We start from the raw sequence: 26,694 nt of genomic DNA on the forward strand, positions 1-26,694 counted from the left end.
CCAAAATGGACCTGGGAGCAATGGTAACTATGAGGCAACTCCACATTTCCTATAGCTCCCAAATGGAGCCTTGCCACTTTTAAGGTCATACACAGGACCACTTTACACTTCTACTTGATTATGGCTGGCAAGACAAGAACAATCATACCCATGATCGAAGCTTTTGGATATAGGATTTTCAGAGATGTAGTACCCTTCTGAGTTGGCCACCAGGAAAGTCCTTGATTCATCCAGATGCATCCCAGCTCTTTCCTTTATCCTTTAGTCTTCACATTTTATGAGCGACATCTTACATCACACGCTGAAATGCAAGCCGTGAATCGACTCCTTGGCATAAATATTCCTTCTTGATTTCATAAGTTTGCAGATGTAAAAAAACATTCAACTCGGTAGCCATGGAAAAATGGTCATTAACAGTCAATATTTTAATAAACACTAGTCATAATTATATTAACCTGACAGTCAAGATTCAAGGCTGAGGAGAAATAAGGAATGGAAAGAGGGAAGGTGGAAATGGAAGAGGAGAACAGAGAAAGATAGAGACGAATAGAAACAGGTAAAGAGATAGCGGTTACTTCACTTATATTGAGTCATTCCTCAAGGAATCTGCATGAAAGAGACTTGTGTATGTATGTCCAGAGAAAGGAATGGGCTGGGCTGAGGAGAAATAAGGGATGAGAGAAAGGGAGGAGGAAAATGTGAAAAGAGAAAACAGAGAGATAGAAATTTTTAAAAAGAAATATGCTGCACTTTCGCTCCAGGCAACACCAGGTAGCCCTGCTAGTAAGATATAAAGTTAAGTGTCCCATATATTTTTTTTTTTTTTACTTCAGACCTAAATAGAATCTACTATTAAAAAGTCAGTATTGATTCTGCATAATTTTCTTCTTTCACTGACCATCTGTGCATATCATTCGGAAAAATAAACTTTGAATTAAATTTGAGCAAACACGAATTATCCCGTTCATATTATTTTTTGCAGGCAAACAAACTTTTCTCTAATCTCTCCGTGTGACAATGTGTATATTCATTATATACAAGTTTTTTTTTTATATAACTAATGTTCAGATCTCTGTAATATTTTGGAAAATTCAAATTTACAATTCTAAGGTTCAATGTAGATTGGTAATCTTCCATAAACCAATACATTTCAGGTGAAAACATGGTACTTGTACAGTTTAATCCAGACATGAAAATATTAAAAAAAAAAGTTAGATTGTACGCATCCGTTTTGGACTGAAGATCTCCAAAAAAAAGTTCACTTAATTTGATCGAGTAGTTTTTTTTTTTTTTTTTTTTACAGCGGAAAAATATATTTTTATAAGAATGCAATGAAGGTAGCCATCTTTTAATTTTTTGAACACGCCACGGGGAGATAACTCAGTTTAAAGCACCGACACTCCCTTCCCATCTTTAATACTAGCTTTTCGGAAACATGACTACCTTTTGCTCGGTATCATAACAAATTGTTTTTTCGTTGTAAAAAAAACTACTTGATCAAATTAAGTAAAAAAATTTTTTTGAGAACTTCGTTCCATAACAGATATGTACAATATAACCATTTTTCGATATTTTCATTTTTTAATGTCTTGATTAAACTGTACAAGTACCAAAAACATTCTCACGTACTTATGTGTCGAAATTAATATAAATGCCAAAAACATTCTCACGTACTTATGTGTCGAAATTAATATAAATGCCAAAAACATTCTCACGTACTTATGTGTCGAAATTAATATAAATGCCAAAAACATTCTCACGTACTTATGTGTCGAAATTAATATAAATGCCAAAAACATTCTCACGTACTTATGTGTCGAAATTAATATAAATGCCAAAAACATTCTCACGTACTTATGTGTCGAAATTAATATAAATGCCAAAAAGAACGTAAAATGATCCAATAGAAAATAATTACAATTAAAAGTAAAATTTATGGAATTACCGAGTTTTATCGTAGATGGAAAAGTTGTGCAATCAATTCAGTATGACAAACGAGGGATATAACCCTTTGACTTAAATTAAGGATCCACCATTTTTAAACACATCTTTAAAAAAGTAATTGAGGATAAATTTCTGTCAAAAATCTATCACATCTTGTTCAGGATCATATTTTGAATTTATACTAATTATGTAAACTTTTTTATTTTATTTTTTTTTTTTTTTACATTTCACCCCAAACAAGGCACATTGCCACTTTGTTGTAGGGGGCTACTATCAGGGACATAAGCATCAGGGGTACTGTGTAGGAAGTTGGGCAGCAAGATGTCGGTTCACATTGCACTTGAACTTCTGCATGTCAGTACAGTCGGGGAAGCAGAGACCCGGAAGAAAATTCCAAAGTCTAGCTGTTCTGGGGAAGAAATTACTGGAGTAGAAGGCTCTCTTACATCTAGGGATCTCTGTGAAGGGGTGGGACTTAGCTGCTTGTCGGGTTTGTCGGGAGTATTTACGTCGAGGGGGCACAAGTGCTTGCAGTTCGTCAGAGCATTCACTTGTAGTACTTGTAGAAAAGGCAGAAGGATGCAACATTTCGTCGATGTGACAGAGGCTGAAGTTTAGCTTACAGTTCAGGACCTATCAGATTGGCGACTCTCTTTTGAACCTTGTCTAGGAGCGAGAGACTAGTAGCAGATGCACCAGCCCAAATATGACAACAATACACCATACATGGGCGAATGGTGGCCTTATAGAGGTACAGGATACTTTCAGGCGTTAATAGCTTTCTAGCATGGTAGAGAGAACCTACCTTCTTCGCAGTGGTCCTGGCAATGCTCTCAATGTAATTGTTCCAACTCGTGTTTCCTGTTAAAATTAGTCCAAGGAGTTTAAAAGATATACTTTCAGATAAAGAGTCATTGGCCATTGCTATTGGTGGTAAGGAAGGTTTCTTGTAATTATTGGAGGAAACAAGTTTAGTCTTGGCAGCATTGAATGTGACCATCCATTTTTGTCCCCATTCCACTATGGATCGGAGGTCTTCCTCTAGTGTTTCTGCCATTTCTTTAGATGTGTTCATTTGTTTTCCTGTCGTGTCTGTTGTAGAGCGTGGTGTCGTCAGCATACATACCCCTCTCACAGACAATTTTGTCAGGGATGTCATTTATGAATATTAGGAATAACAGAGGTCCTAGGATAGACCTCTGAGGCACTCCCGCATTTATATCATATTGTTTAGATGTACAACCGTCAAGGACAACCTGGATTTTTCTCTTATCAAAGAAGGATCTAATTATGTTATGTATTCTTCCAGTGATGCTGTATGATCTGATTTTCTTGAGAAGACCCTCATGCTATACCCTGTCAAAAGCCTTAGATATATCTAGAGCTACCGCTCTACCCTCCCCCGCTTTGTCCAGTGACTGGTATATACATTCTGAGATTACAGTTAGGATGTCTGCTGTGGAACGGGCTTGCCTAAATCCATATTGTTGGTCAGTCAGAAGTTTAGCATCTGTAAGGTGATCGACTAGAGCTTGGTTAATTATGGTCTCAAATATTTTGGCAAAAAGTGAGAGGAGGCTAATGGGGCGATAATTTACTGGATCAGTTCTTTCGCCAGAATTCTTGAAAACTGGCGCTACAGAAGCAGTTTTCCAGCAGGCAGGAAAGCAAGATTCACTAAGGCATTTGTTGTAAAGTTGAAGAGAACTGGAGCTACTTCGGCAGAGCACTTTTTTAATAGCACAGCCGGGATGAGATCAGGTCCACATGCTTTTGCAGTGTCAAGATTTCTTATGATAGCATGCACCTGAGCAGGGGTGATTTTCAGATCGTCTAGTGTGGTGTCTGTCTGCAAAGGAAAGTCAGGGAGGGCGTGGTTAGCAGAGTCCAGTGTAGAGTTGGAGGCAAATCGTCTGGCAAGCATGATAGCCTTCTCAGTTGCTGAGCAAACAACCTCATGATTGTTAGATAGTGGGGGATTGTTGATTGCCCATTATTTACTACACTGTTGTATAATGTTTTCACCAGAAATGCATTGGTTTAAAAGATCACCAATATAAGCACACATCAGATTATACTTAGAAAAAATCCCTGGAAGACCGAGCTGTAACGAAATACAAATAACAGCCATAAAGGGAACAGCATCTATTCTTGAAAGAGCCCTTGGATATAAATTTTAATCAAAATGGAAGCAAGTGTTAACTCCAGGAAGAGTTAGCTCCCTTGATCTCTTAAAACTAACTGAAGTTAAAAAAAAAAAAAAAACAGATTCAGTTAGCTATAAAGCATGTGAAGTTACTTTTGTTGATTATGTTAAAGTTACAGCGTGGAACAATAAAATTGTCGCTCTAGAAAAAAACCAAAAAACGACATGATTCCATTTCTGTTTGATGAAAACTGGATGGCCAATTGTGTGCAAATTCCAAGAGTAGGAGGATTGTTCCAAAAGTAATGCATGATAATGTTTAATTAAAAAAAGGTTGAAGAACTACAAAGATGGGAGTGGCACTGTGAAAACGAGCGACCTTTTGTGTTCCAGAATTTCTTTTTCTGTATAGTTATCACCATTCTCAACACTCTTTTACAAGCCGCCTTTGATGCCTCAGTCGTAAAAGTCCAGAGCACATATTGTCACTCACATCTCTGTCGCTACTCTGAAATCGACGAACCCATTTCCTAACTGTACTGGTATCAAGGTGATTTAGGATATTGGCAATTCTATAGTTTTGTTTAACTATTAATTCTTACAATTATGCCTTAACAAAGAACTTTTCTTCCTCTCTCTCTCTCTCTCTCTCTCTGTAACAAAAACAACTCAGAATTTCCATGAACAAAGTTTATTTCCTAGAACATCCCATCTATGAAAAAACAATACTAGGAAGCTAGTTCGCTATGACTGCAATATATTCATCTTCAAGTCAATGTAAACAAATACTTTTTAAGGCGTTCTCTTGGATAATCAATTTCTTTTAAGTAATCTTTTGCCTATTCCATCTGTTGTATCCAATTCTCTCGTTATAGTTCTTATCGTCCAACTGACAATCGATTTAACCCTTATCCTGTGGTTGAGGGCCAATTGGTTATTTGAAAATATAAACAACTTTAAGCAGTAAAACATTTATCAAGACGACTAGATTCGGCATTGAATAATCTGAAAAGGGTTGATATGCCGTAAAACAAAACAACCAAATCTTATCCTCGAATTCCCATACAACCTTGTTACCCGGTGACCCATATTAGTAAAAAATAAAACTTTTCAGAAACGCCACATCATGAATATTTTTAATAATAAAAGTATGGAATATCTGGAATAAAGAATTTATTTCCTTAGTTTTGATGTACGAGAGTTATTCTAAAAATTGTTGTAAAGCTATGAAGACGGGAGTGGTACTATTAAAACGAGCAACCGCTTAGAATTTTTTTTTTTCTACGTAGTCACCAACATCCTTAATGCACTTTTGCTAACGATGGGGTGGTGGCTGTGCATGAGCGTGTGGAGTGCGCTTTTTCTCTCACATCTCTGTCACCACTCTGAAATCGATGAACTCATCTCCTAACTGTACTGACATCGACAGCATCGGCTTTGTAAACGTTCGGAAGGTGTCATGAATGTTGATTGGTTCAATTTTTTTCTGCATGAAGGAATTCAACGATGCATCTATGCTTCTGACGCATGTGCATTACAGGGGCTGTTTTCTTAGAGTCTCACACAGTCAATATCTGCAACAGAGAGACAAAATTTTCAGGCCATGAATGCATCATTTCTGTTATCAGAACAATGTAATTTGCAATCCCCCCCCTGATCTATTCAGACGGATTAAAAAATAAAAATAGGAGGCATTACTGTTGGAACATCCAACGTATCTGATCTTTTCTGGATATATCTGGCCTTATTTTTCTCTAATCCCTCCACCCTTCAATATGTACATTTATTTTTTATTTATTCACTTTTTTAATTGTCATTTCACCCCAACAAGGCACAGAGCCCCTTATGAATAAGGGGCTACTATTTGGGACCAGATTTGCAGGGATACTATTTAGGGAGTTGGGCAGCAAGATGTCTGTTTATATTACACTTGAATTTCTGCATGTCAATACAGTCAGGGAAACAGGGGCCCAGGAGGGAATTCCAAATTGCAGCAGTCCGAGGGAAAAAGCTATTCAAGTAGAAGGCTTAATGACATCTTGGGATCTCAACAGGGAAGGGGTGGGATTTTGCTGCTTGTCGGTTTTGTTTAAAGTATTAGTACTAGTACTATGAGTTCGTCAAAGCATTTGCTATTGAAATAATTGTAAAGCAGGTACAAGGATGCCACGTTTTGGCGATCGGACAAAGGTTTGAGTTTAGTTGATAGTTCAGGACCGATTACTAGCTCGTTTCTAGGCTTGCATTAATTCAAAATAATAAACATTGCATTCATGAATGTTTTGTAAATATGAAATAAAATATTTCTTGTTTATTTGTCTTTTAAATGTGACCGTAAAGAAATGAAAAGAAAGAAGAAATCGATTTACATTTTCACTGACAATTTAGAAATAGATCACCACTTGTTCAGAATCAACATCGGGTCTTCCTGCTAGTTTATTTCTACACAACGTAGCTCAATCCCAGAACTAAGGTATGTTAGCATGTATTTTGTGTTGTTAAAGTACTGATTGGTTTTGCCGGCTTGCTATTGCTTAAGACAGATCGCTACTTGAAACACATGAAACATAAACATTTCGTTCATAACTTTGCTGTAAACACGAAACAAAATATTGCTCCTTTATTTATCTTTTAAATGTGATCATAAAGAAATGAAAAGAAAGAAGAAATCAATTTACCTTTTCACTGATATTAAATATTTATATAGATATATGAGATGTACATTAATATTTAGGTAATTTCGATACAAATTCATTTAAATCGAAATACATAAGTTTAGAAAGCTAATTCAATGCAGATAAAAAAAAAAATAAACATTTGTTTGTTTATTTTTGATTGTTCTCATCCTGGATGTTATCGGCACAACGTTTCGGTTGTTGCAACCTACGATCTTCATCGGGTGTAAATTCCATGTTTTTTGCAACTAAGGAAAAGGGGTTAGCTCTGTATTGTAAGAAATCGGACCATGGGTTTGAGGGTGTGTTTGTAAATTATAACAAAAAGGTCAATTTTCAGAGGTCACTAGGGTATTTTTTAAGACGTTTTTATGATTCAATTTTAACTGAATCCTTCTGCTAATTGTCACTATTAGTGAAAAAAAAAAAAAAAGAAACATGGAGTTTACATCCGACGAAGGTTGTAGGTTTCAACGACCGACACGTTGTGCCGATAACACCCAAGATGTGAAAAATTGTCCGAACAAAGAAAACAACGCAAACATTCATATCTCATCTCAAAAATTCAGAATTGAAAACATTTATTTGTTTAAAAAGTTCCGTTTTCGACAAACATAGTCAGGATTAGAATCATTTTGTGCGTTTTTCTTTTTGTTTGTCTGTGGCACAATGGGTGAGAAATTCTGTGCCACACGTGTGCTTGCTCTCATGGGGAAGCAAGCAGACATCTCTGTAAGTGTACACTTTTAAAGGTTGACGCTGCTGGCGCACAATGATTGACAGTTATTTGTGAAACTCGGTTGAGTCAAAATCATCCGAGACCCCAGGTGCCCAAAAGGTCAGTCTTGCGTGCTGACATCTGAATTTGAAAACCGAAACAAAATATGTATATTTCTTTTCTCTCTTCCTTTTCTCTTCATTTAAAGAGAGGAGAATTGAATTGTATTGTAAAAAAACAGTTGAACATTGGGCGCTGAGCAGGTCAGATCACTGTGTGCAACATATGCTTCAGATCAGTTTTAATATGCTCCTCCCGTGTTAAAATAAAGTTATATTTTTATCAAATAAAAATGCCTTTGTTCGCTATTTTGTGAAGCATTCAATTTTCAGAGAAACGGTCCCTGTCATGAAGAATGCTAACAACGGAAATGCTGCCTGTAATGATGCAAAGAAGACTCGACGACCACATTAGCCGATGAATCGACTTGCATTCTTTTAAAATTAATTTTTAAGTTTACATAATATATATATATATATATATATATATATATACAAAAGTGAAAATGTGTGTGTGAGGACACTTCTCAACCTATATACTCAACAAATTTTTAACCTACAGACTTGAAATTTCATATATAGGTTATTCAGACATGTGGAAAATTTTTTTTTAATCCGTTTTCATCTGAAAAAAGGGCTGCTAAGGGGTAAAAATTGAAAAATTGGTACATGGATTGTCGTTAGAATTTTATGCTTGTCAACTCTTTCACGAATGCGTATGCATGTCCGGAAAACATGACAGCTTCTTTATGTTAAAGAATAAGTAGGTTTAGAAAAGACTTTTTATATTCGTGTCAAGCTGGCTTAATGGTTATCGTACTTGACTTAGTATCTTTAGGTTTTGGTTTCAATCTCAGCTTGAGTACTTTTTTTTTTTTACTTACAAGAAGTGAACTGTTTAGAAAAAAAAACATAATACTTGCATGCACATGTCTCAGTTTCTTTATTTTGGAATTTTTAACGGTTCCCTTTTGTAGGGGATTTGGTCAACATTCACCGATGCCTGGTATCACAGCTGTGATGTGAGTATAGGTAAATGTTTTCCAACCCCTAACAAAGAATAAAAAAATAAAAGGTTGTCAAAATCAGCATTAAGGCGAAGACGATTTTAAAAGTTCAACATATGACTTTTATTTAACAATAGAAAGAAATAACGATGCATGTTTTCTTGTTGGCATATTTTTGTATGTGTGTGCCGATGCAACACACGAGCAAGAAAATAATAAATGTTCTTAAAAGTCCGATGTTGGTGAAATTGTGGAAATGTTCTTAGAAAAAGTGTTCTGGCATAAAGGTAATGTTTGTAACTGTATGTTTAGTTGCTAGGAATATATATATATATATATATATATATATATATATAATTTTTAAAACAGCTTGATAGGAATTAAATTAAAATGTGCAATAAATAGCAAGAGAGAAATCTTTCCCTGACTGAGGCAGAATGTCATTTTTGCAGAATAGAATACATGTTTCTTTCCTTTTTTACGAAAAGAAAAAATAAAGTTTGTTATTTTAATCAGTTTCATGAATATATCCGATGCAAAACAAAGTTATATATTTTGTTTGGGTAATTAATCCAGGGAGATTTACAAGCTCCAGGTGTAAGGCACACAAAATCATATTAACGGTTTTAATGTCGCAAGAAGGAGCGAGCATCATGGTATTTGTTAACATTTTTCAAGCGAAATCTAACTCGACTGAGGCAATCCTTTTTTTTTTTTTTAGATATAAAATATTTCTTTTTGTCTTTTTAAACATTATTAATTGTTTTTAGAAGGAATTTGACGTTATGTTTAATATCTACGGCGTTTCTGTTTAAATAAGAATTCTGCATTAATTAAAATATAATATTTATGTGGAGGTGTGCGCATGTGGAGCTCTCTTTCGTTTTCCTGTTTCCCGCCTGACTACAGCTTGGATGTCTTCGGGTCTAACATAAACAAATTCCTGATGAACCGCCCCTTAAGTAAGACACTTTATCAAAACTCCAATACTAAAGATTACTACGATACTATCCTATTGATTACTGTACACGTAATGACCTTTATCCTCGAGTGGCTTCCGAGGCTTGATAAGTGGTGACCCCCATGTAAAAAAAAAAATAAAAAAATAATAATAAAAAAATAAAGTGTATTTTACAACCGGGCAACCTACTAGTTTTTTTTATAAAATTCAAATTTAATCTTAAATGATCCAATTAGCAGTAAGGTGTCTGTAGTTAAGTCCCTTGAGTAAGACATTTTAACTTACTTTCCTTTTACGCCTTATGTTTGTTATATTATTATATTAGCAGAGATACCTGGCATTACCTGGAGCAAAAATATAACATAACTTCTTTTCTTCTCTCTTTTCTCTTTTCTCTATCTCTCCTTCTTCTTTGCTTAGCTCATTCCTCTCTCTCTCTCTCTCTCTCTCTTTCTCTCTCTCTCTCTCTCTCTCTGGGCACATACGTACAACTTTGAATTTTTAAAAAATTTTGCTCAAACGTTAGTCATGGCGAAAGCAAATTTTTGCCAGAACGGATTTATTCACTTGTGGAGAGGGAATCCGCGTGCTCGGCTTGTTTTATCTTTAAATATGTTTTTTGCCCGGGTAACGCCAGGAAAGAACTGCTAAATTTATAACATAAGATTTTTAAAATGTAAATTTTTGTTTTTGATTTCAGGAAAAATACTCCTTTAAAGCCAAATTAATATTATTCCTATTCAATATGAGCTGCTGTTTTTCAGCATTGTATGCGTTTTGGCGGCACAATGCTTACTGTGAACCTGGAGGTAAAGTACCATTTCCATCCTTCTTTTTCATTTAACATCACGATTCTCTTGTTTATGCGTACGACGTTTTGGTGCTCATGCATCTATGTTACCGTTTTATTTTTTTTAATAGTATTTTCACATTTATATTCTATTTTTATGATATTTTTGTTTATTAAGTTGTTAGGTGAAAGTACAGAATAGCTACAAGCTCCCTCCCCTCCCCATGTTAAGAATGGCTTTCTAAATAATAACATTATCATTTCATATTTCACAAACTTTCTCTCTCTCGTAGTGATAAGATGATTCCAATATTTTTCCTGATTCTGATACAATTACTGAACCTCTTCTAAATTCTTGATTCTGATACAATTATCGATTCCAATTCTTTTTAAATTTTTAACTATAGAGTTGTTTTCTTTTTCTTCCTTAATTTTTTTTTTCTGGTAGGGGGGGGGAATTGAATTACGACAAAAAAAAAAAAAAATCATGAAATATAAACGTACATTTCTGCAAACGTAAAAACAGACGCGTGGGCGTCATCTATGGATTATAGTTTTACTGGTAGTTTAAAATCAATAAATATTTATCATTTCATCATTAAAACAATGGAAAATTAAGTTTTAAACAGAAAAAAAAAAAAAACAAATAAAAGCAATAAAAAGAATAATTTTTGGCATCGAAAAAATGAGCACAAATTTTTTCCAATTCTGAAACCCCCAAAAGTTAAGACTTTTTTTCAATCCCCAGTTTAAATTCTGATTAATCGTCCCAGCATTACTCTTTCTAGTTCTCACCGTTCAAAAGTTCAACACTCTCCATCCATATTCCATTCTGTACAATCTTGTCTAATCACTTGTTTCCAAGTTTTCCTTGGTTGACCAATCTTCCTGCGATTCAAAACATCCATGCTTCTGCGATGATTTATCCAAGAGGATGAACGCTTCATTACACAAGTGTAAGTGATTAGTCCTTAGTCTTCCAGAACATAAATAAAAATTGCCTCAGTCTAGAAGGATTTCTCTTTCACTGCCCGAGGACAGAATACATTAAGTGTAGCATCAGAACAGATACTACACTTTGTTTCTAGCTATGTTGTAGTCAATGAAGTCCCACATCACGACCTTGAACTTGACCTTGATTTTTAAAAAAATTGATTACAGTCAAAATTTGGATAGGATTCCAACTTGTAATTTTATCCAGATTGGATGAATGCGTCTGATATTCTTTGATAAAAAATAACCATTATAGAGCATTTTAAGTTGATTGGATAAATAATTTTTATCAAATAAAATATTTTGTGACTTTATATACTTGTATTGTAACTATTGTTTCATCCGACACAGATTACTGTCTATATTATTAGTAATGTGACTCTGCTTCGAATACTGTTCATTGCCTCCCCACGAGGGCGCAGTTAGACACAAGGTTATTTTTTTAATGTGGGGAAAATTCAGCTTACTTTAAAAAAAATGGGTTTTTTTTTTTGGTTTTTTTTAATCAAAATTGCTCTAGACAAGATGTGAAGCCACTAGATGTAAAGAGCTAATAAAAACAAAACATGGTTATCAAAAATACAAGAGATACCTATTGGGATTATTCTTGAAAAGACCCAGGCTACAGACCACTAGGTCAATGAGTCAAATGAGCTGAAACAAAGGAAGCAGAGAATAGATTAGACAGTTCTAAAGAATACACACAATAATAGTATTTATAGAAAAGACTGAGTGGGAGAGGTTGTAGCAAAGAAGAAAGTGGTGGGGGTGGGTGCAGTCAAACATTTCTGATACGTTTCTGTACTTTATTAAGAATTATCAAATGGGAAAAATGATTAACAGTTCCAAATATGACAACAGCATTCCATACATGGTTTGATAGTACATTTTGTAGAGATAGAAAGTAACATGGTGTGAGAAACTGTTAGGACACCTCTCCACATTAAAAAAAAAAAAAAAAAAAAAATCAATTATGATAGAGTTATCTACCTTACATTTTTTTTTTTTTTTTTACACAGTGATCACCACTTATCAAGGCCCGGAAGCCACTCAGGGATAAGAGTTATTGCAACTACAGTACGTTAGTGTGGAGATTTGATGAAGTGTTTACTTAAGGGGGCGGTTCATTAGGAATTTGTTAACATTGGACTTGAACACATCCAAGTTGTAGTCCGGTGGGAAGCAGGCAGACGGAACAGAGTTCCACAGGCGTGCAGTTCTAAGAAAGAAGCTTTGTTCATGGAATTCACGTTTTGATTTAGGCACAGATAAAGAGTGGGGGAAATTTTTCACAGTGGATTCGGCTAGACGGGTGTTTTTCGTGAAAGATTGGCGAGGGGGAACCAGAGATTGGAGTTCAGACGAGCACCTGCCATGGAAATAACGATAAAACAAGGATAGGCTCGCAACGTCTCTTCTGTGGGAGAGAGGTTGCAGGGTAGAGAAAAGGGCATCCCCCACTAAGCCACGAAGTCTATTTTGTACTCTGTCAAGGCAGGATAGGCTGTTTTTTGCAGCTCCTGCCCAGATATGGCAACAGTATTCCATCCTTGGACGTACTTGGCTTTTATGTAGATAGAGAATTGCATCAGTAGTGAGATATCTTCTGGAGCGGTAGAAGGATCCCACCATCTTTCCAGCGACCTTGGCAACAGACTTGATGTACGTGTTCCATTTCAGATCAGGAGTAAAGGTCAAACCCAGAAGCTTGTCAAAACATGGGGCCTCACCCAGACGAGAGCCATCCATCACAATTGATGCCAGATGGGGATCAGAGCGTTGATGATGTAAGAATAGGAGTTTGGTTTTGGATGCATTAAAGGTAACCAGCCACATCTTCCCCCACTGAACCACGCGCTCGAGATCAGAGGAGAGAGAATCAGAGAGAACTTTGTCATTTACAGCCTTTGATGTGTTGCCGTAGATGGTCGTGTCATCAGCATAGATGTCAACGAATGATTTAAGTATGTTTTTAGGGAGGTCATTGATGTAGATCAGGAAGAGAGTTGGGCCTAGGATTGACCCCTGAGGGACTCCAGCATTTATATTGCAGGCCTCCGATTTTTGTCCATCTACCACTACTCTTATGAGCCTATCGGAGAGAAATGATTTAATGATTGAGAAAACATTTCCAGTTATACCGTAGCTGGAAATCTTGTGAAGTAGACCCTTATGCCATACCTTGTCGAAGGCCTTTGATATGTCAAGAGCAATTGCCCTAGAAAGGAAGCCTTTGTCAAGAGATTCACTAATCTTGTGGGATATAACCGTCAGCACATCTGCGGTAGATCTTGCAGAGCGGAAACCATATTGTGTGTCACTAAGAAGGTTATTCCTGCTGAGGTGGTTTACTATTTCTCTATTTAATATGGATTCCAGCAACTTACATCCAATAAGAATTATCTCCCCTTGGATTGAGATCGGCTAGAACTTTAATAAGAAAACAAAAAGTGCCCCCCTCCCAGTGGTGAAACAACAATGACTATGAAGATGAGGATAACAGTCTGCAAATACATCATTTTCTTTTTGAATAGAAATCGCTCTGGACAAGGCGTGAAGCCACTTCATATAAGTACAATGGTAGTATAGGTAGATACATATTAAAAACAAAGAAACTGAAATTTTATTTTAGTTTACTGCCTTCGACCTCTAAGCAGTCTTTACGCTTGAGTTCATAAATAATCTGTTAATCTGAATCGAGGTAGAAACCAATGTTTCGGCCATGTTTTTGATTGCACGTTGAAAAATAATTAAACATTTAAGTACAAACCGAGTCTGGTATAAGGTCCATAAATTCATATCTCCTGCTTCCTTTGTTTCAGCTTATTTGATTCATTAATCTAGTGGTCTCCTTCAATTTGCTGTTTCGATACCTCATTGTAATACGGTTTCCTTTTCCAGTAGCATCTTTCCAAGAACTGCAGACTTGTGGAACTCTCTTCCTGCTGACTGTTTTCCTCCAACTTATATCCTTGGTCTTTTCAAGAATAAGGCCAATAGGTATCTGTTGTCTTTGCGATAATCATCTTTCATTCTTGTTACCTCTTTACATCTAGTGGCTTCACATCTTGTCTAGAACAATTTTGATAAAAAAACAGAACTGTTCTTATTGATTGTGCCGCATTGTATATTGTCTTCATATTTTGCATTTTTTATGTGTTTTATGTGTGTTGTCTGGATGTTCTTTTTTTTTTATTTAGTTTTATTTGTTTTTTTATTCATTTTTTAGTTTATATTTCTTATTTTTCTATTCATTTTTTATTTATTTTTTAGTTTATATTTTTTTAATTTAGTTTTTCTTCTTATTTTTTAATTTATTTTTTATTCATTTTTTATTTATTTTTTATTCATTTTTTATTTATTTTTTATTTATTTTTTATTTATTTTATTTCCTATTTTTTAATTTATTTTTATTCATTTTTTAGTTTATATTTCTTATTTTTTATTCATTTTTTATTTATTTTTTATTATTTATTTTATTTCCTATTTTTTAATTTATTTTTATTTATTTTTTAGTTTATATTTTTTAATTAATTTTTTTTTCTTATTTTTTATTTATTTTTTATTCATTTTTTATTTCTTATTTTTTAATTTATTTTTATTTGTTTTTATTTCTTATTTTTAGTTTATTTTTTTCTTATTTATTTTTTATTCATTTTTTATTTCTTATTTTTTTAATTTATTTTTAATTTATTTTTATCTATTTTTTATTCATTTCTATTTATTTTTTAGTTTATATTTTTTTAATTTATTTTTATTCATTTTTTATTTATTTTTTATTTATTTTTTTATTTATTTTTATTTCTTATTTAAAAAATTTTTTTTTAATCATTTCAGCCTACACTGTATTTGCGCTTTCTGAATACCTTGTCGTCTTTTCCAATATCACGTACCACTTTCTTTGGATGACAAGCGATATTGGCAACACTGAATGGATCATTACGGGATACAAAATTAAAGTGAAATCTTATAATGCGATCGTTTGAAGGTAACCTCAACCTCCGTCCACAATTCTTCAATTATTTTCAATTTCCTTCGCAACGCATTTGAAATTTAATTTTAATTTGACCAATGATCTTTCACTCCACTTTGGCAGGCGAGAGATTTCTACCTCCAAAATCTGCACAGTGTTGGGCTTTGTGGAATTTAATTCAAATCAGATCTAGCGGTCATGTTTGTTTTTGTTTTTTTTTTGTTTTTTTTTGTTTTTTTTTTAATGGGGAAAGTATGAAATTTCAATTGGCTTCTCAGTAAAACTAACAACTTGGGTTTGATTAATCGTATATAAAATTACAAAATCTTTACAAAATCATTCAACTCACGATGCATCCATCTCATCAACCCTTATCCTCGAGTAGCTGTTGGCCTTGATATGTAGTGATTCATTAGTAAATACGTTAATAAACATGCGCATCTTCAAATCCGATATCAACAGATGTTAGGTTGTCCCAAAAGTTTGTAAACTCTTGCGAAAAATTTAATTTTTATGCAATTTTTTTTTTTTTTTTTTTTTTTTTGCATCTTATTTTGTGTCTTTTCTTGATCTACAAATTTTGAAGCAAAATTACCTGGCTCTGATCAGCCGAAAGCGCTTTGATGCAGCAGGACAATGCCATCAGGAAGACGAAAGACAAGTTTAAAGAACTGGACGGCGTTGAGATTCTGCCACATGCAGCCTCCAGTCCTGACTGTGCTCTATCAGATTAAGGCCTTTTCCGCTCAATGCGGAAGGGCTGCTGATTCAACTTGTTTGATGAAGCTGAGGAAACATGTGAAGAATTCTTTGATCTGAAGCTGGCTGAATGGTACTTTGATCTTATCCGAAAGCTTGCAAATCAAATTGTCTTGGAAAATGATGATCTTTATTTTGAGGATTAATTTTTTTTTTTTTTTTTTTTTGTTACTTGGCGAATAAAATTTCTATTTTTTTTTTTTTGCAAGCGTTTACAAACTTTTGAGAAAACCTAATTCTTGGAAATAAATCGTCCTCACAAGTCATCAAATTTTGTTAATTTCATTAAACATTTTCAATCCTCTCATAATATTCGTCATCATTAAACCAAAAATCCATCTCATTAACCCTTATCCTCGATAAGTCTTGATGGTCTTGATAAGTGTTGAATCAACAATGAAAAAAAATTCCATTTCAGAATCTTTGAGATGAGGATTGATCCTTCGAACTCTTGTTCTCATCTTGAGTGTTATTCGCACAACGTTCCGATTTGACCTCTGACCATCTTCAAATCTATCTTGTCGAACTCTGGAATCCACACAGAATTTTGAACGGAAACCTTCAATACTTGCAGATCCATGGCATAGTGAATAAAGTATTTGGTAAAATTCAATTGTAAAGTTACACTCTTCTGTAGGTTAAAGGTCCAATTCTCAGTGCAGAAGACTTCTACCTAGGATTTTGATGGAACAAGAACGTGCGACTGCTTTGGATCAAAATCCCTGTCCTAGTCTCCTGCACTGAGGATTGAACCTTCAACCTCCAGAAGAATGTAATTTTACAACTGAATATTATCAAATACTTTGTACGCTATACCACGGGTCCACAAATATTCTAGAGTTTGACAAGCTACACCTGAAGAAGGCCGCAGGTTACATTGACCGAAACGTCGCGAAAATAGCACTCAAGATGAGAACAGTAGTTTGATGAAACCAAATAATACAAATAATCGATCTTTATCTAAAAAATTCAGAAACCTAATCTGTTCATTCTATCGATCGTTTTCAATCGTTTTATAATATATTTTATTTACTCTTTTTTTCACCCCAAACAAGGAACAATGTCACCTGGAATGAGATTGTGTCTAACGGCGAACTGAGGGGAGTTGAGGAGCAACAGGTCTCTTCATATTACATTCCAACTTCTGGAAGTTAGTACAATCAGGGAAGCAGGAAACAGGGAAGGAATTCCAAAGTCTAGCCGTCCAAAAGAGAAACTAATAGAGTAGATAATGTTTTTGGCATTTAGGGACCTCAGTAGTGAAAGGGTGGGATTTTGCTATTTGTCGAGTTAGTTGGGGTTATGCACAAATGCTATGCGTTCATCAGAGCACATCCCATTAAAGTACTCATAAAACAGTCACAGGAATACAACATTGCGGTGATGTGACATAGGGGAACAATATTCCATGCATTGGCGAATTGTGGTTTTGTAAAGATAAAGGATGTTGTCTGGTGTGAATAATTTTCTAGCATGGTAGAGGGAGCCCACCTTCTTGCAGCAGCCTTGGCAATGCCCTCAATGTACTTGTTCCAATTCATTTTGCCTGTGAGTATATTTTTATGTAAATCACTTCAAACAGGGCATGAAGCCATTTGATGTAAAGAGCTAAAAAAAAAAAATTAATAAAAATCACTACTATTTTAAGGTCAAAAACTAGTCAATAATAAGTATTAGATGGATAGATTTTGACTCAGAAAACAGCAATTCTCCTCCTTTGTTAGAAATGTAGCTTATGGAATGTGAGGACTAAAGGACAAAATAAGGGAAGCAAAAGTTACAAAGCTGCTGAAAGTAAATCCACTTTCTATTCTTTTTGAAAGATAGGCACTCAGGTATACCGTCTTTTGTCAGGGAAGTCGTTGGTCGAGAAGTCTTTTTGTTGTTGTTAAAGGAAAGAAGTTTAGTCTTAGTAGCATTGCTTCATATATCTCAATAATTAAGGATAATAATCTATGTTGGCACAGAATTGTGAGCGAGTTATCTCCCTTAAACCAAATCCAAGTTTGAATCCTTTTACAAACTAACAGAGAATCCATTTTACTTGTGGAAACCAAAAATATATTAGATTAAAAACATAGAAATAGAATATCAAATATTTTTTTTCTACACTTAAATTCCTGTAATAATTTATCGTGTCTACACATTTTTTTATTTTATTATTATTTTATTTCTACTTTCTCAGGTGAGAGATTTCTATAAAAACAATCTAAACAAGAATCGGCTATATCGTGGTCATTTGTTGCGTGGAAAGTTTGAAACTGCACTTTTCAACAAAAATAGCAACTTGTCTTCAATTAATTCTATACACTAGATCGTGCTTTGGCATTAAATAATCCCCAAAAAGGGTTAATCTATCGTCTCTCAACTTTTGAGGTAAAGGACACAGAAGTTAGCAATTTTTGCAGGAATCAGTCTTTTTCTTTTCTTTTTATTTAAATTTTTTTTTAAATTTAGAAATCAAGTTTTTATAATCTACTCCAACTTTGATGACTAGAAAACTCATATTTTCATCGACGGAAATCGCACATTACTTTCAAGTAATCAAGAAACAATTCGGTAAATATCTTTTTATGCATACGTGTGCGTGTTCATACATATTTGTCTTTCTATTCTCTTGATCGTTATTTCTCTTGATCGTTCTGCATTTCATGAGTGACTGTAATCGTCTATGGTTGTCGATTGTCTCATCTTTTTAATTTTGGTGAAATAAGCTTCAATATTATCCGTGTAGTGACACACAACTATACCAATTGGAGCCAGCCAGTCCACCATTTATCTGCCACCCAGCGCTTCAGGATTACAGGACCAGTAACAGTATTCTTCCATTATAAGCTTGAAGTTATTGGAAAGAATCTACTAGGATGAACACATTTTTTTTTTTTTTTTTTGAAAACACCCCAGACAAGGCATGAAACCACTTGAAGTGGTATCTTTTTTTAGCTTCTTACAAAGAGGTAAAAAAAGATACTACTTTAAGGTAAAAAAAAACAAAACTTGTCAAATGGAATAGATTTTGACCCAGAAAAACAGCAATTCTTCCATCGTTTTTTTTTTTAATTACATAATGATCATACTAAACTTTTCATTATACAATAACTATACTAATTTTTTAATTGCATAAGTATACAAAAAATGTCTAAATTACATAACTATACTAATTTTTTATTCAATTACATAACTATACTAAATTTTTTAAATTTTATAATAAAAACCAGCATCAACCTTTTTAAGAGGTTCAATTCTATTATTGGTATTTGTTTCCTTTGATTCTTTGTAGAATTAGGTACTTACAGGAGGAACCATGCGATGGTTGCCAACATCCATAAGTAAAAATCGTGCTATGAAACCAATTGAATTAAAACTTGGTGCAGTGAAGTTGTCAGTCAGCATCATTTCACCATAAGCCCCACCCCTTCTCCTTCATAAAATCTTATTGGCTGATATAACACAGCTCAGGTACGTCATTTGTGAAATAACATTGAGTGTGATACTACACACAATGTTTTCTCTCCTCGCTCAGTGAAGAATAAATCCTTTTACACTGAGACATTTTTATTTTTTGTCCTTATCAAGAGTGCCCCTTTTTTGGGGGCAGTCAGATTTTTTATTACATTAACAAAAACTCTGTCCTTATAGGGAGGCAAGTAAATAAGGATGTTAACTTGCCGAAGTGTAAATATTAAAATAACCAACATGAAGATGCAAGTTCTTTTGTTTTGTTTTTTTTAACTTCAGAGAAAAAAACTTTTTCTTTTTAAATAATTTTATTGTTTTATTCGATATACAGATTGTTTTGTTTTTGTACTTAAAATTTTATATAATAAAAATAAATTTTACTTAAAAACGTGAAATTTTTTGTTAAATAAAATGTTTTTACCTTAAAAGATGTTATTGTTATTTTATATTTTTTTTAATTATTTTTACTTTATTATTGTTAACCCACTCCCTTAAGGCAGGGGTCTCCAAAAATTTTAGAACGGGCAGCCATATTGCTGACTTTTTAAAGGCTTCTCTGACCAAAATAAAAAAAAAAAATGTCCTAGACATGATGTTTTATATGGTTTTGCTCATTAGCTTTGCTTTTTAGTGAAACTCTTTCTTCAAACCTTATTCTTTTAATAATTTTCTCAACAAAAAAGAAAAGCCACCACACTTATTTTCACACATTTCTGTTTTAAAAATTTTTCCTGAATAATTTTGCATTTTCCATGAAAGCTCCAATTAAATTAAAGACTTTGGTGGATTGTATCTGGCCCATGGCTGTAATTTGGAGACCCTTGCCTTAAAGGTATACCCAGGTAATGAGAACTCTTATGTACTCTTGCTCCAAGTTCTAAACTTCTCATTTATGCTATCCTAGCCCCTATTTCACTAAGCCTTTATGCTTAAATGGCAATACGCCTTGTTAGGGTGATTAATAGTTTAAAAAAATAAAAAATAAATAAAAAAAAAAACGAGCTGCAAGCGTTCATTTGATTATATATGAAACTAACTTTACTGACCTGGCATTGCCCAGATTCCATTATACTCAAATTTATTTTGTAAATATTCATATATTCTATAACCAAGCATTTAAAAAAACAAAAAAACTAATGAAATGCAGAAAAAATTGTAATGATGTGAAAATTATTTGCCTAAAAAACACCCACATGTTTGTGCAGCTTATTATTCAGCTTTGAATAACAGAAAAAAAGGGGGGGGGTGCAAAGTTGATTTTTATCCTCAACGATTGTGCAAACTAACGTGATTTGTTGACTTTTCTTTATCTACTAACATAAGAACTCTAATTTATTCTTTCAATTTGTCCACAATATCGATGTCTCCTGTTCAGCACACATCTCCCTATACTGTTCCAATTTAAACCCGCAACAAATATTTATTTTAATCTTTTTTTTTTTTTTTTTTTTTTATTACATTTTCATCCCAAACAAGGCACATTGCCACTTTGGTGTAAGGGGCTACTATCAGGGGCAGCAACTACTGGGGCACTATTTAGGGATTTGGGCAGCAAGATGTCGGTTCACGTTACACTTGAACTTCTGCATGTCAGTACAGTTGGGGAAGCAGGGACCTGGAATGGAATTCCAGAGTCTAGCGGTTCTGGGGAAGAAACTACTGGAGTAAAAGTCTCTCTTGCATCTAGGGATCTCTACTGTGAAGGGGTGGGATTTAGCTGCTGGTCAGGTTTGTCGGGGGTATTTACGTCGTGGGGGCACAAGTGTCTGCAGTTCGTCAGAGCATTCACCATTAAAATACTTGTAGAACAGGCAGAGGGATGCAACATTTCGTCGATGGGACAGAGACTGAAGCTTAGATGCCAGTTCAGGGCCTATCAGATTGGCGACTCTCTTTTGAATCTTGTCTAGGAGCGAGAGACTAGCAGCAGATGCACCAGCCTAAATGTGACAACAATACTCCATACATGGGCGAATGGTGGCCTTATAGAGGTACAGGATACTTTCAGGTGTCAGTAGTTTTCTAGCACGGTAGAGAGAACTTACCTTCTTCGCAGCGGCCCTGACAATGTTTTCAATGTAATTGTTCCAACTCATGTTTCCTGTGAACGTTAGGCCAAACAGTTTGAAAGATGTGCTCTCAGATAGGGAGTCACTGGCCATTGCTATTGGTGGCAGAGAAGGTTTCTTGTAATTATTGAAGGAAACCAGTTTAGTCTTACGGAGAATAACTTTGCTACGGACATTAGTGGAGTTATTCCCCTTTGGATAATGAGACTCAAACTACTGAACATAAGAGAAGAGTTTCCGCATGAACGAACTCTGTTTTAGACTGTAGAGAAAATGTAATGATGAATAAGAAAATTACTTGCTCCAAAAACGCTCACGTGTTTTTGCGTCTTGTAGGGTTCAGCTGCTGAATAATAATAGAGAAAAAAAAAAAAATGCAGACACCCAGTTAATTTTATTCTCATTGACCGTGCAGATTAACGTGATTTCACAATGTTTCTATGCAAATTAGACGATCTTTGGCTGCATAAAATCAAGCGGTTTGAAAGAACAGAAGAGTCTGTTTTGAAGAAGGCAAGCTGTGCACATATGCAATATAGAGGTGTGACGTATTATTGGGAGAACACTTATAGCTAAGAGTTAATAGCTGCGAATTATGACATCAGTGAAAAGGGTGTTATATATTGGTACCCTATGACAGCAAGTAGAGATTATGTTAACTAGTATGAAATGAGTTTCATTAAGCACATGGTAGGACAACCTAGCGGTAAATGGAAATACACTCAGTGCACCTGACATGAAACAAAAATGTTTCAATGGTTTAGCTCCATAGGTAAACATGCTATCACATGTTCGAGACGGCACAGTTTGGAGGCAGTTTGCAGTGAGGGATCAAATTTCCTAGAGATTATCCATGTATGGTCAAAGGGAAATAACTCTTTATTTTAAAGAGTTGCCTCCCCTGCTTTAACTTTGGGATAAGTTATTGTCTTTACACATGAATAACAAAATATCATATGCAAGTGGCCATCTTGAGTTGGAGCAGCAGACATCGACAAGCTGTTTATGGACTTCGGACTAAAATCAATTTATAAGAACCTTTTCCCACTTACAAATAAAGGACTTCATTCATATAATTAAGTCATAACACCGTTCATAAACCATTTCTTTAACGATAAGTAAGAAAATCAAGTTATTTATAAGGAATTAATTTTGCTTTCTCCCCAATAAAGCATTTTAAAATTACCAACAATTCTTCTTGCATTTCCATACGAGTTTTATTCATCTGAGTTCAACAGCCACTAGATGATACAATAATGAAAGAAATGGCCAAATGATAAAAGTGTTCACCAAAGGATGAAGACCAGACCATATGACAAACATGACTTTTAGTGGGCATTTGTGTGATCCATCGGATTAAAATGATTGAGCACCTCCGCTGTAAGGTATCCCCTTTTTTTAATAGGCTTTCTTTCAATAAGTTTTTCTTTATCTTTATCTATGTCAAAATTACATGGCAAATAAAAGCACTAAAACTTTTGGTAATCTTGCAGTATAGTTAATAGCTGGGAATCGAAACATAAGAAAAATACAACAAAATAACTTTGACCAAATGCATTAAAATGTAATTTTCTACTGGCCTGCATACTTTTACAGTGCAGAAACTCATTGTAAGATTGTGGTAATAGTACAGAGATAGAGGCACATGCGGCCATGTTTAGAATGTGCTCACTGTAAGGAAACAGTATGTGAACGTAGAACCATTTGAGATGGAGATGAGTATAAGCATGCAAATTTAGATGTTGGGAGTCCAAAATGACCGAATAAAAGGAAACTGATTTTTTTTTGTTTGTTTTTTCTTTGTTTCAAAGTCAGTTTTATTTTGGACGCCACATCATTCACATGAGTTTTGAACACTTGATGTTTACTTACTTTTTAGTCACGTGTAAGCAACTCTATAAGTCACTCCGTCGGTCAGTCTGTCCGTAACACTTTTGTGCTTGGCTTTTTTGGTTAAGATCAAAGGTCTGTTGTTAATACATGCTGTTTTTAGCTTTTTAAGCTTTTCTTGGCCTTCAGGCAGGGATCAAAGTGTAGTATCATGCAGGATGACCAACCGTGGCACCCCGTGGTTACTGCCGCCTTCCCCGACCTCGTTCTCGACCCTTCCATCGAGAGCCGTCGCAGGCCCCGGGGAGAATCTGCCTACATGAAAGAGTGCCGAGCCGCACTAAAACGACTACCAAGGTCCAGTGACCTTGTGACTGCTACCCGTAGGGAACTCCACAGGGATCTAGTGAAGGGGGCCACCGACGACCCGCTATGTGCGCGTTTGGGGTGGCAGCAGAGTGAGATCCGCTCCGCGTGGAGCTGGGCGCCAGGTTCGAGTCATCTGAACAATTCGGAGTTCTCTCTGACCTGGCAATTGGCCCAAAATGCACTTCCACTCAACAACATACAATGCAGTTCCGGGTTTTTGGAGTCGCCTGATTGTCCCTGTTGTGGGACAACGGCCGTAGAAACTACAGATCACGCTTTCTTCGATTGCCGCGAACTCCGCCAGTACTGGTCGTATGTCAGCGGAGTGACGGCTCGCATCGATCCTGAGCATCCTCGCCCAATTACTGTATCCAATGTTGTGGACAACGTGAGGCCGCCGTGGACCCGGGAAAGACAAATGGTCTACGTTACGATCCTGGCCGTGGCGAGAATGGTGATTTGGACGTCGTGTCTGCAAGGTTGCCGGGGGGGTGTTGTCTTTTTCTGATCAAGATCTGATCGCTTTCTTTAAACACCAACTACGGGTGAAGATCAGATGTGATAGAAGAAGGCTGCATCGCGCGGCATTTGACAGAAGATGGATACATGTGGCAAGTCTGTGTGTACGAAGAGGAGCCAAATTTGAATACGTGTTCCCCGCCTAGGTGTGGAACGCGCAGTTCTGTAAAGTAAAATTAAACAAGTAGTCTCTCAGCTAGCTGAGTGTGTGTTCCATCCCTCCTCGATTAGGAAGCCTCCAAGATCCCCATCCCCTCTTACCTGCAATTTTTGTTTTCACCCCTTCCTCTAAATTTTACCCATCTTGGAGAAAAAGAAATACAAACTAACCTCCATCCCTTACCCACAAAAATTTATTTTCTCCATTCACCCCCATCTAGAGGGCATCCCCACCTAGAGACTGACCCGCAGAAGCAAGGTTCCTTTTACAAACCTAGTGGAACGGGCAGTCTATCAACTAGACGAGGTTGGGAGGGTCCTACTAACCACCTTTTGTTTTTTCTTCCCCCGCCCTCGACACAAATGAATTATTGTACCATTTTATTGTTATCTTTTTTGTTTTTACACGTCAATAAAAAATGTTTTAAAAATTGGGAGTTAAGTAGGACGTCCCCCAATATGAAAGGGTGAATGCGGTATTATGGTGAAAGAAGATACTAGCTGGGAGAAACTTTTGACTTTGTTTAGTCCTGGAGTGACAAGGATGACCAACGACCCCCACAATCCCCCCTTTTGAGTTGGCCATGTGCCTAAGTTTTTTGTTCATCGTTGATTTTGACTGTATTTTTAACATGAATAAAAGATTTAATATCTCAAAGTGTAGTATCTGTTCCGACGGATGCTGCAAGCAAGGACCGGATGTGGGGGCAACCCCACATACTTGAGCTTTAACCAGCTCCCATTTCCCACCTCTCGGGAGCTGGCCCCCTTTTTCCCTTCCCCCTCCCTTCACTCCTCACATTAAAAATTGGCCTTGTGCCTAATTTGCTCGGTGGGGGAGCAAATAAATACCATCTGTTCCGGCATATACTGCAAGCAAAGACCATATGTGGGGGTAATCCCACTTATAAGACCTTGGTCAATGTAGGGGCAACCCTTCATACCAATTGTCACTATCCAGCTCCCCTACTCCCTGGGGAGTTGGTCCCCATTTCCCCTTCACTCCTCACATTAAAAATCAGCCTTGTGCCTAATTTGCTCGGTGGGGGAGCAAATAAATACCGCTTTTCTTGGCCTTTTGGCTAAGATCAAAGTGTAGAGTTGGCCATGTGCCTAAGTTTTTTGTTCATTGTTGATTTTCAATGTATTTTTAACATGAATAAAGGATTTAATATCCCAAAGTGGGGGAGCAAATAAATACACCTTTTCTTGGCCTTTTGGCCAAGATCAAAGTGTGCCTAAGTTTTTTGTTCATCGTTGATTTTTTTTTTCTGTATTTTTTTTAACATGAATAAAAGATTTAATATCTCAAAGTGTAGTATCTGTTCTTACTACATGCTGTACTTATGTTTGTAACTTTGTGATATAAAGTGGGGGATCACTTTTCTGTATTAATTTAATGTAAAATGATCACCCACTTTAAAACCAGTCAGTCTCAAAACCATTCAAGTCATTCTCCAGATCATTCAAGTTGTTTTTGAAGAATTCCAGTTATTTTTTAAGCATTCAAGTCATTCTTAAAGTCATTCAATTCATCCTTAAGTTCATTAAAGTCATTTACTTTTTATTTAAGTCATTTCAGCCCATTTTTCGGTCATTTTAGTTTATCTTTAAGAATTTCATGTCAATCCTACATTCACGCATTCATTCATTACACGAGAGCACGCGACTAATGGCTATCGGCCTTGTTTTGGTGAAAAGAAGGACTGCTGCTGATACTAAGAGTGGATATCTTTGTCATGAATGAAAAGATCAAAATAATTCGGCATGAATGTGTGTAGTTTTAACTAAAAAATTTACAAAACTGAATTAAGGATTAATTACCTAAATATATATTTAAAGGATTTTTTTCTTAAAATAAACGGGGCGGGGGGAGGAGAGAGAGAGAGAGAGCAAAAAAAAAAAAAGAAAGATATTTGATTGTGGAGAGAGAGAGAGAGAGAGAGAGAGAGAGAGAGAGAGAGAGAATGCAAGATATTTGATTGTTAATAGAGAGAAAAAGAGATATTAAAATCAGTGTGGGGGAGGGGACTCAAACAATATAATGAAAAGATGAGAATAATTTGGGCGATTTGATGAGTAAATTGTAAATTACAGTTAATTAAAACAATAAAAAAATATAACTCACTCTTGCAGGAATATTTTACCATTTATTTTGTGCAATAAAAAAAAAAGAAGAAAAGCTTAAGGAAGCAAGCGTTCATTAATTCAGCTTTAGTAAAATAATATGCAAAAAAAAAAAAAAAATAAATAAAAAAAATAAA

The 26,694-nt window shown here is 35.3% G+C and overlaps 1 protein-coding gene across 1 annotated transcript in view; it reads left to right on the forward strand.

Annotated features, from left to right (window-relative positions):
• LOC145259213 (acyltransferase PGAP2-like) overlaps positions 1-19,914 on the forward strand; it is a 55,064-nt gene extending 35,150 nt beyond the window's left edge. The window contains exons 4-5 of the mRNA XM_080117047.1: positions 10,211-10,319; positions 15,131-19,914. Coding sequence (XP_079973173.1) covers positions 10,211-10,319; positions 15,131-15,279 — 258 coding nt within the window. The 3' untranslated portion in view covers positions 15,280-19,914. The remainder of the gene's footprint in view (positions 1-10,210; positions 10,320-15,130) is intronic.
• Positions 19,915-26,694: the final 6,780 nt, after the last annotated feature.

The sequence above is a fragment of the Euprymna scolopes genome, chromosome 34 (assembly GCF_053919585.1).
Source record: "Euprymna scolopes isolate OS-2025 chromosome 34, ASM5391958v1, whole genome shotgun sequence".
Classification (NCBI taxonomy): domain Eukaryota; kingdom Metazoa; phylum Mollusca; class Cephalopoda; order Sepiida; family Sepiolidae; genus Euprymna; species Euprymna scolopes.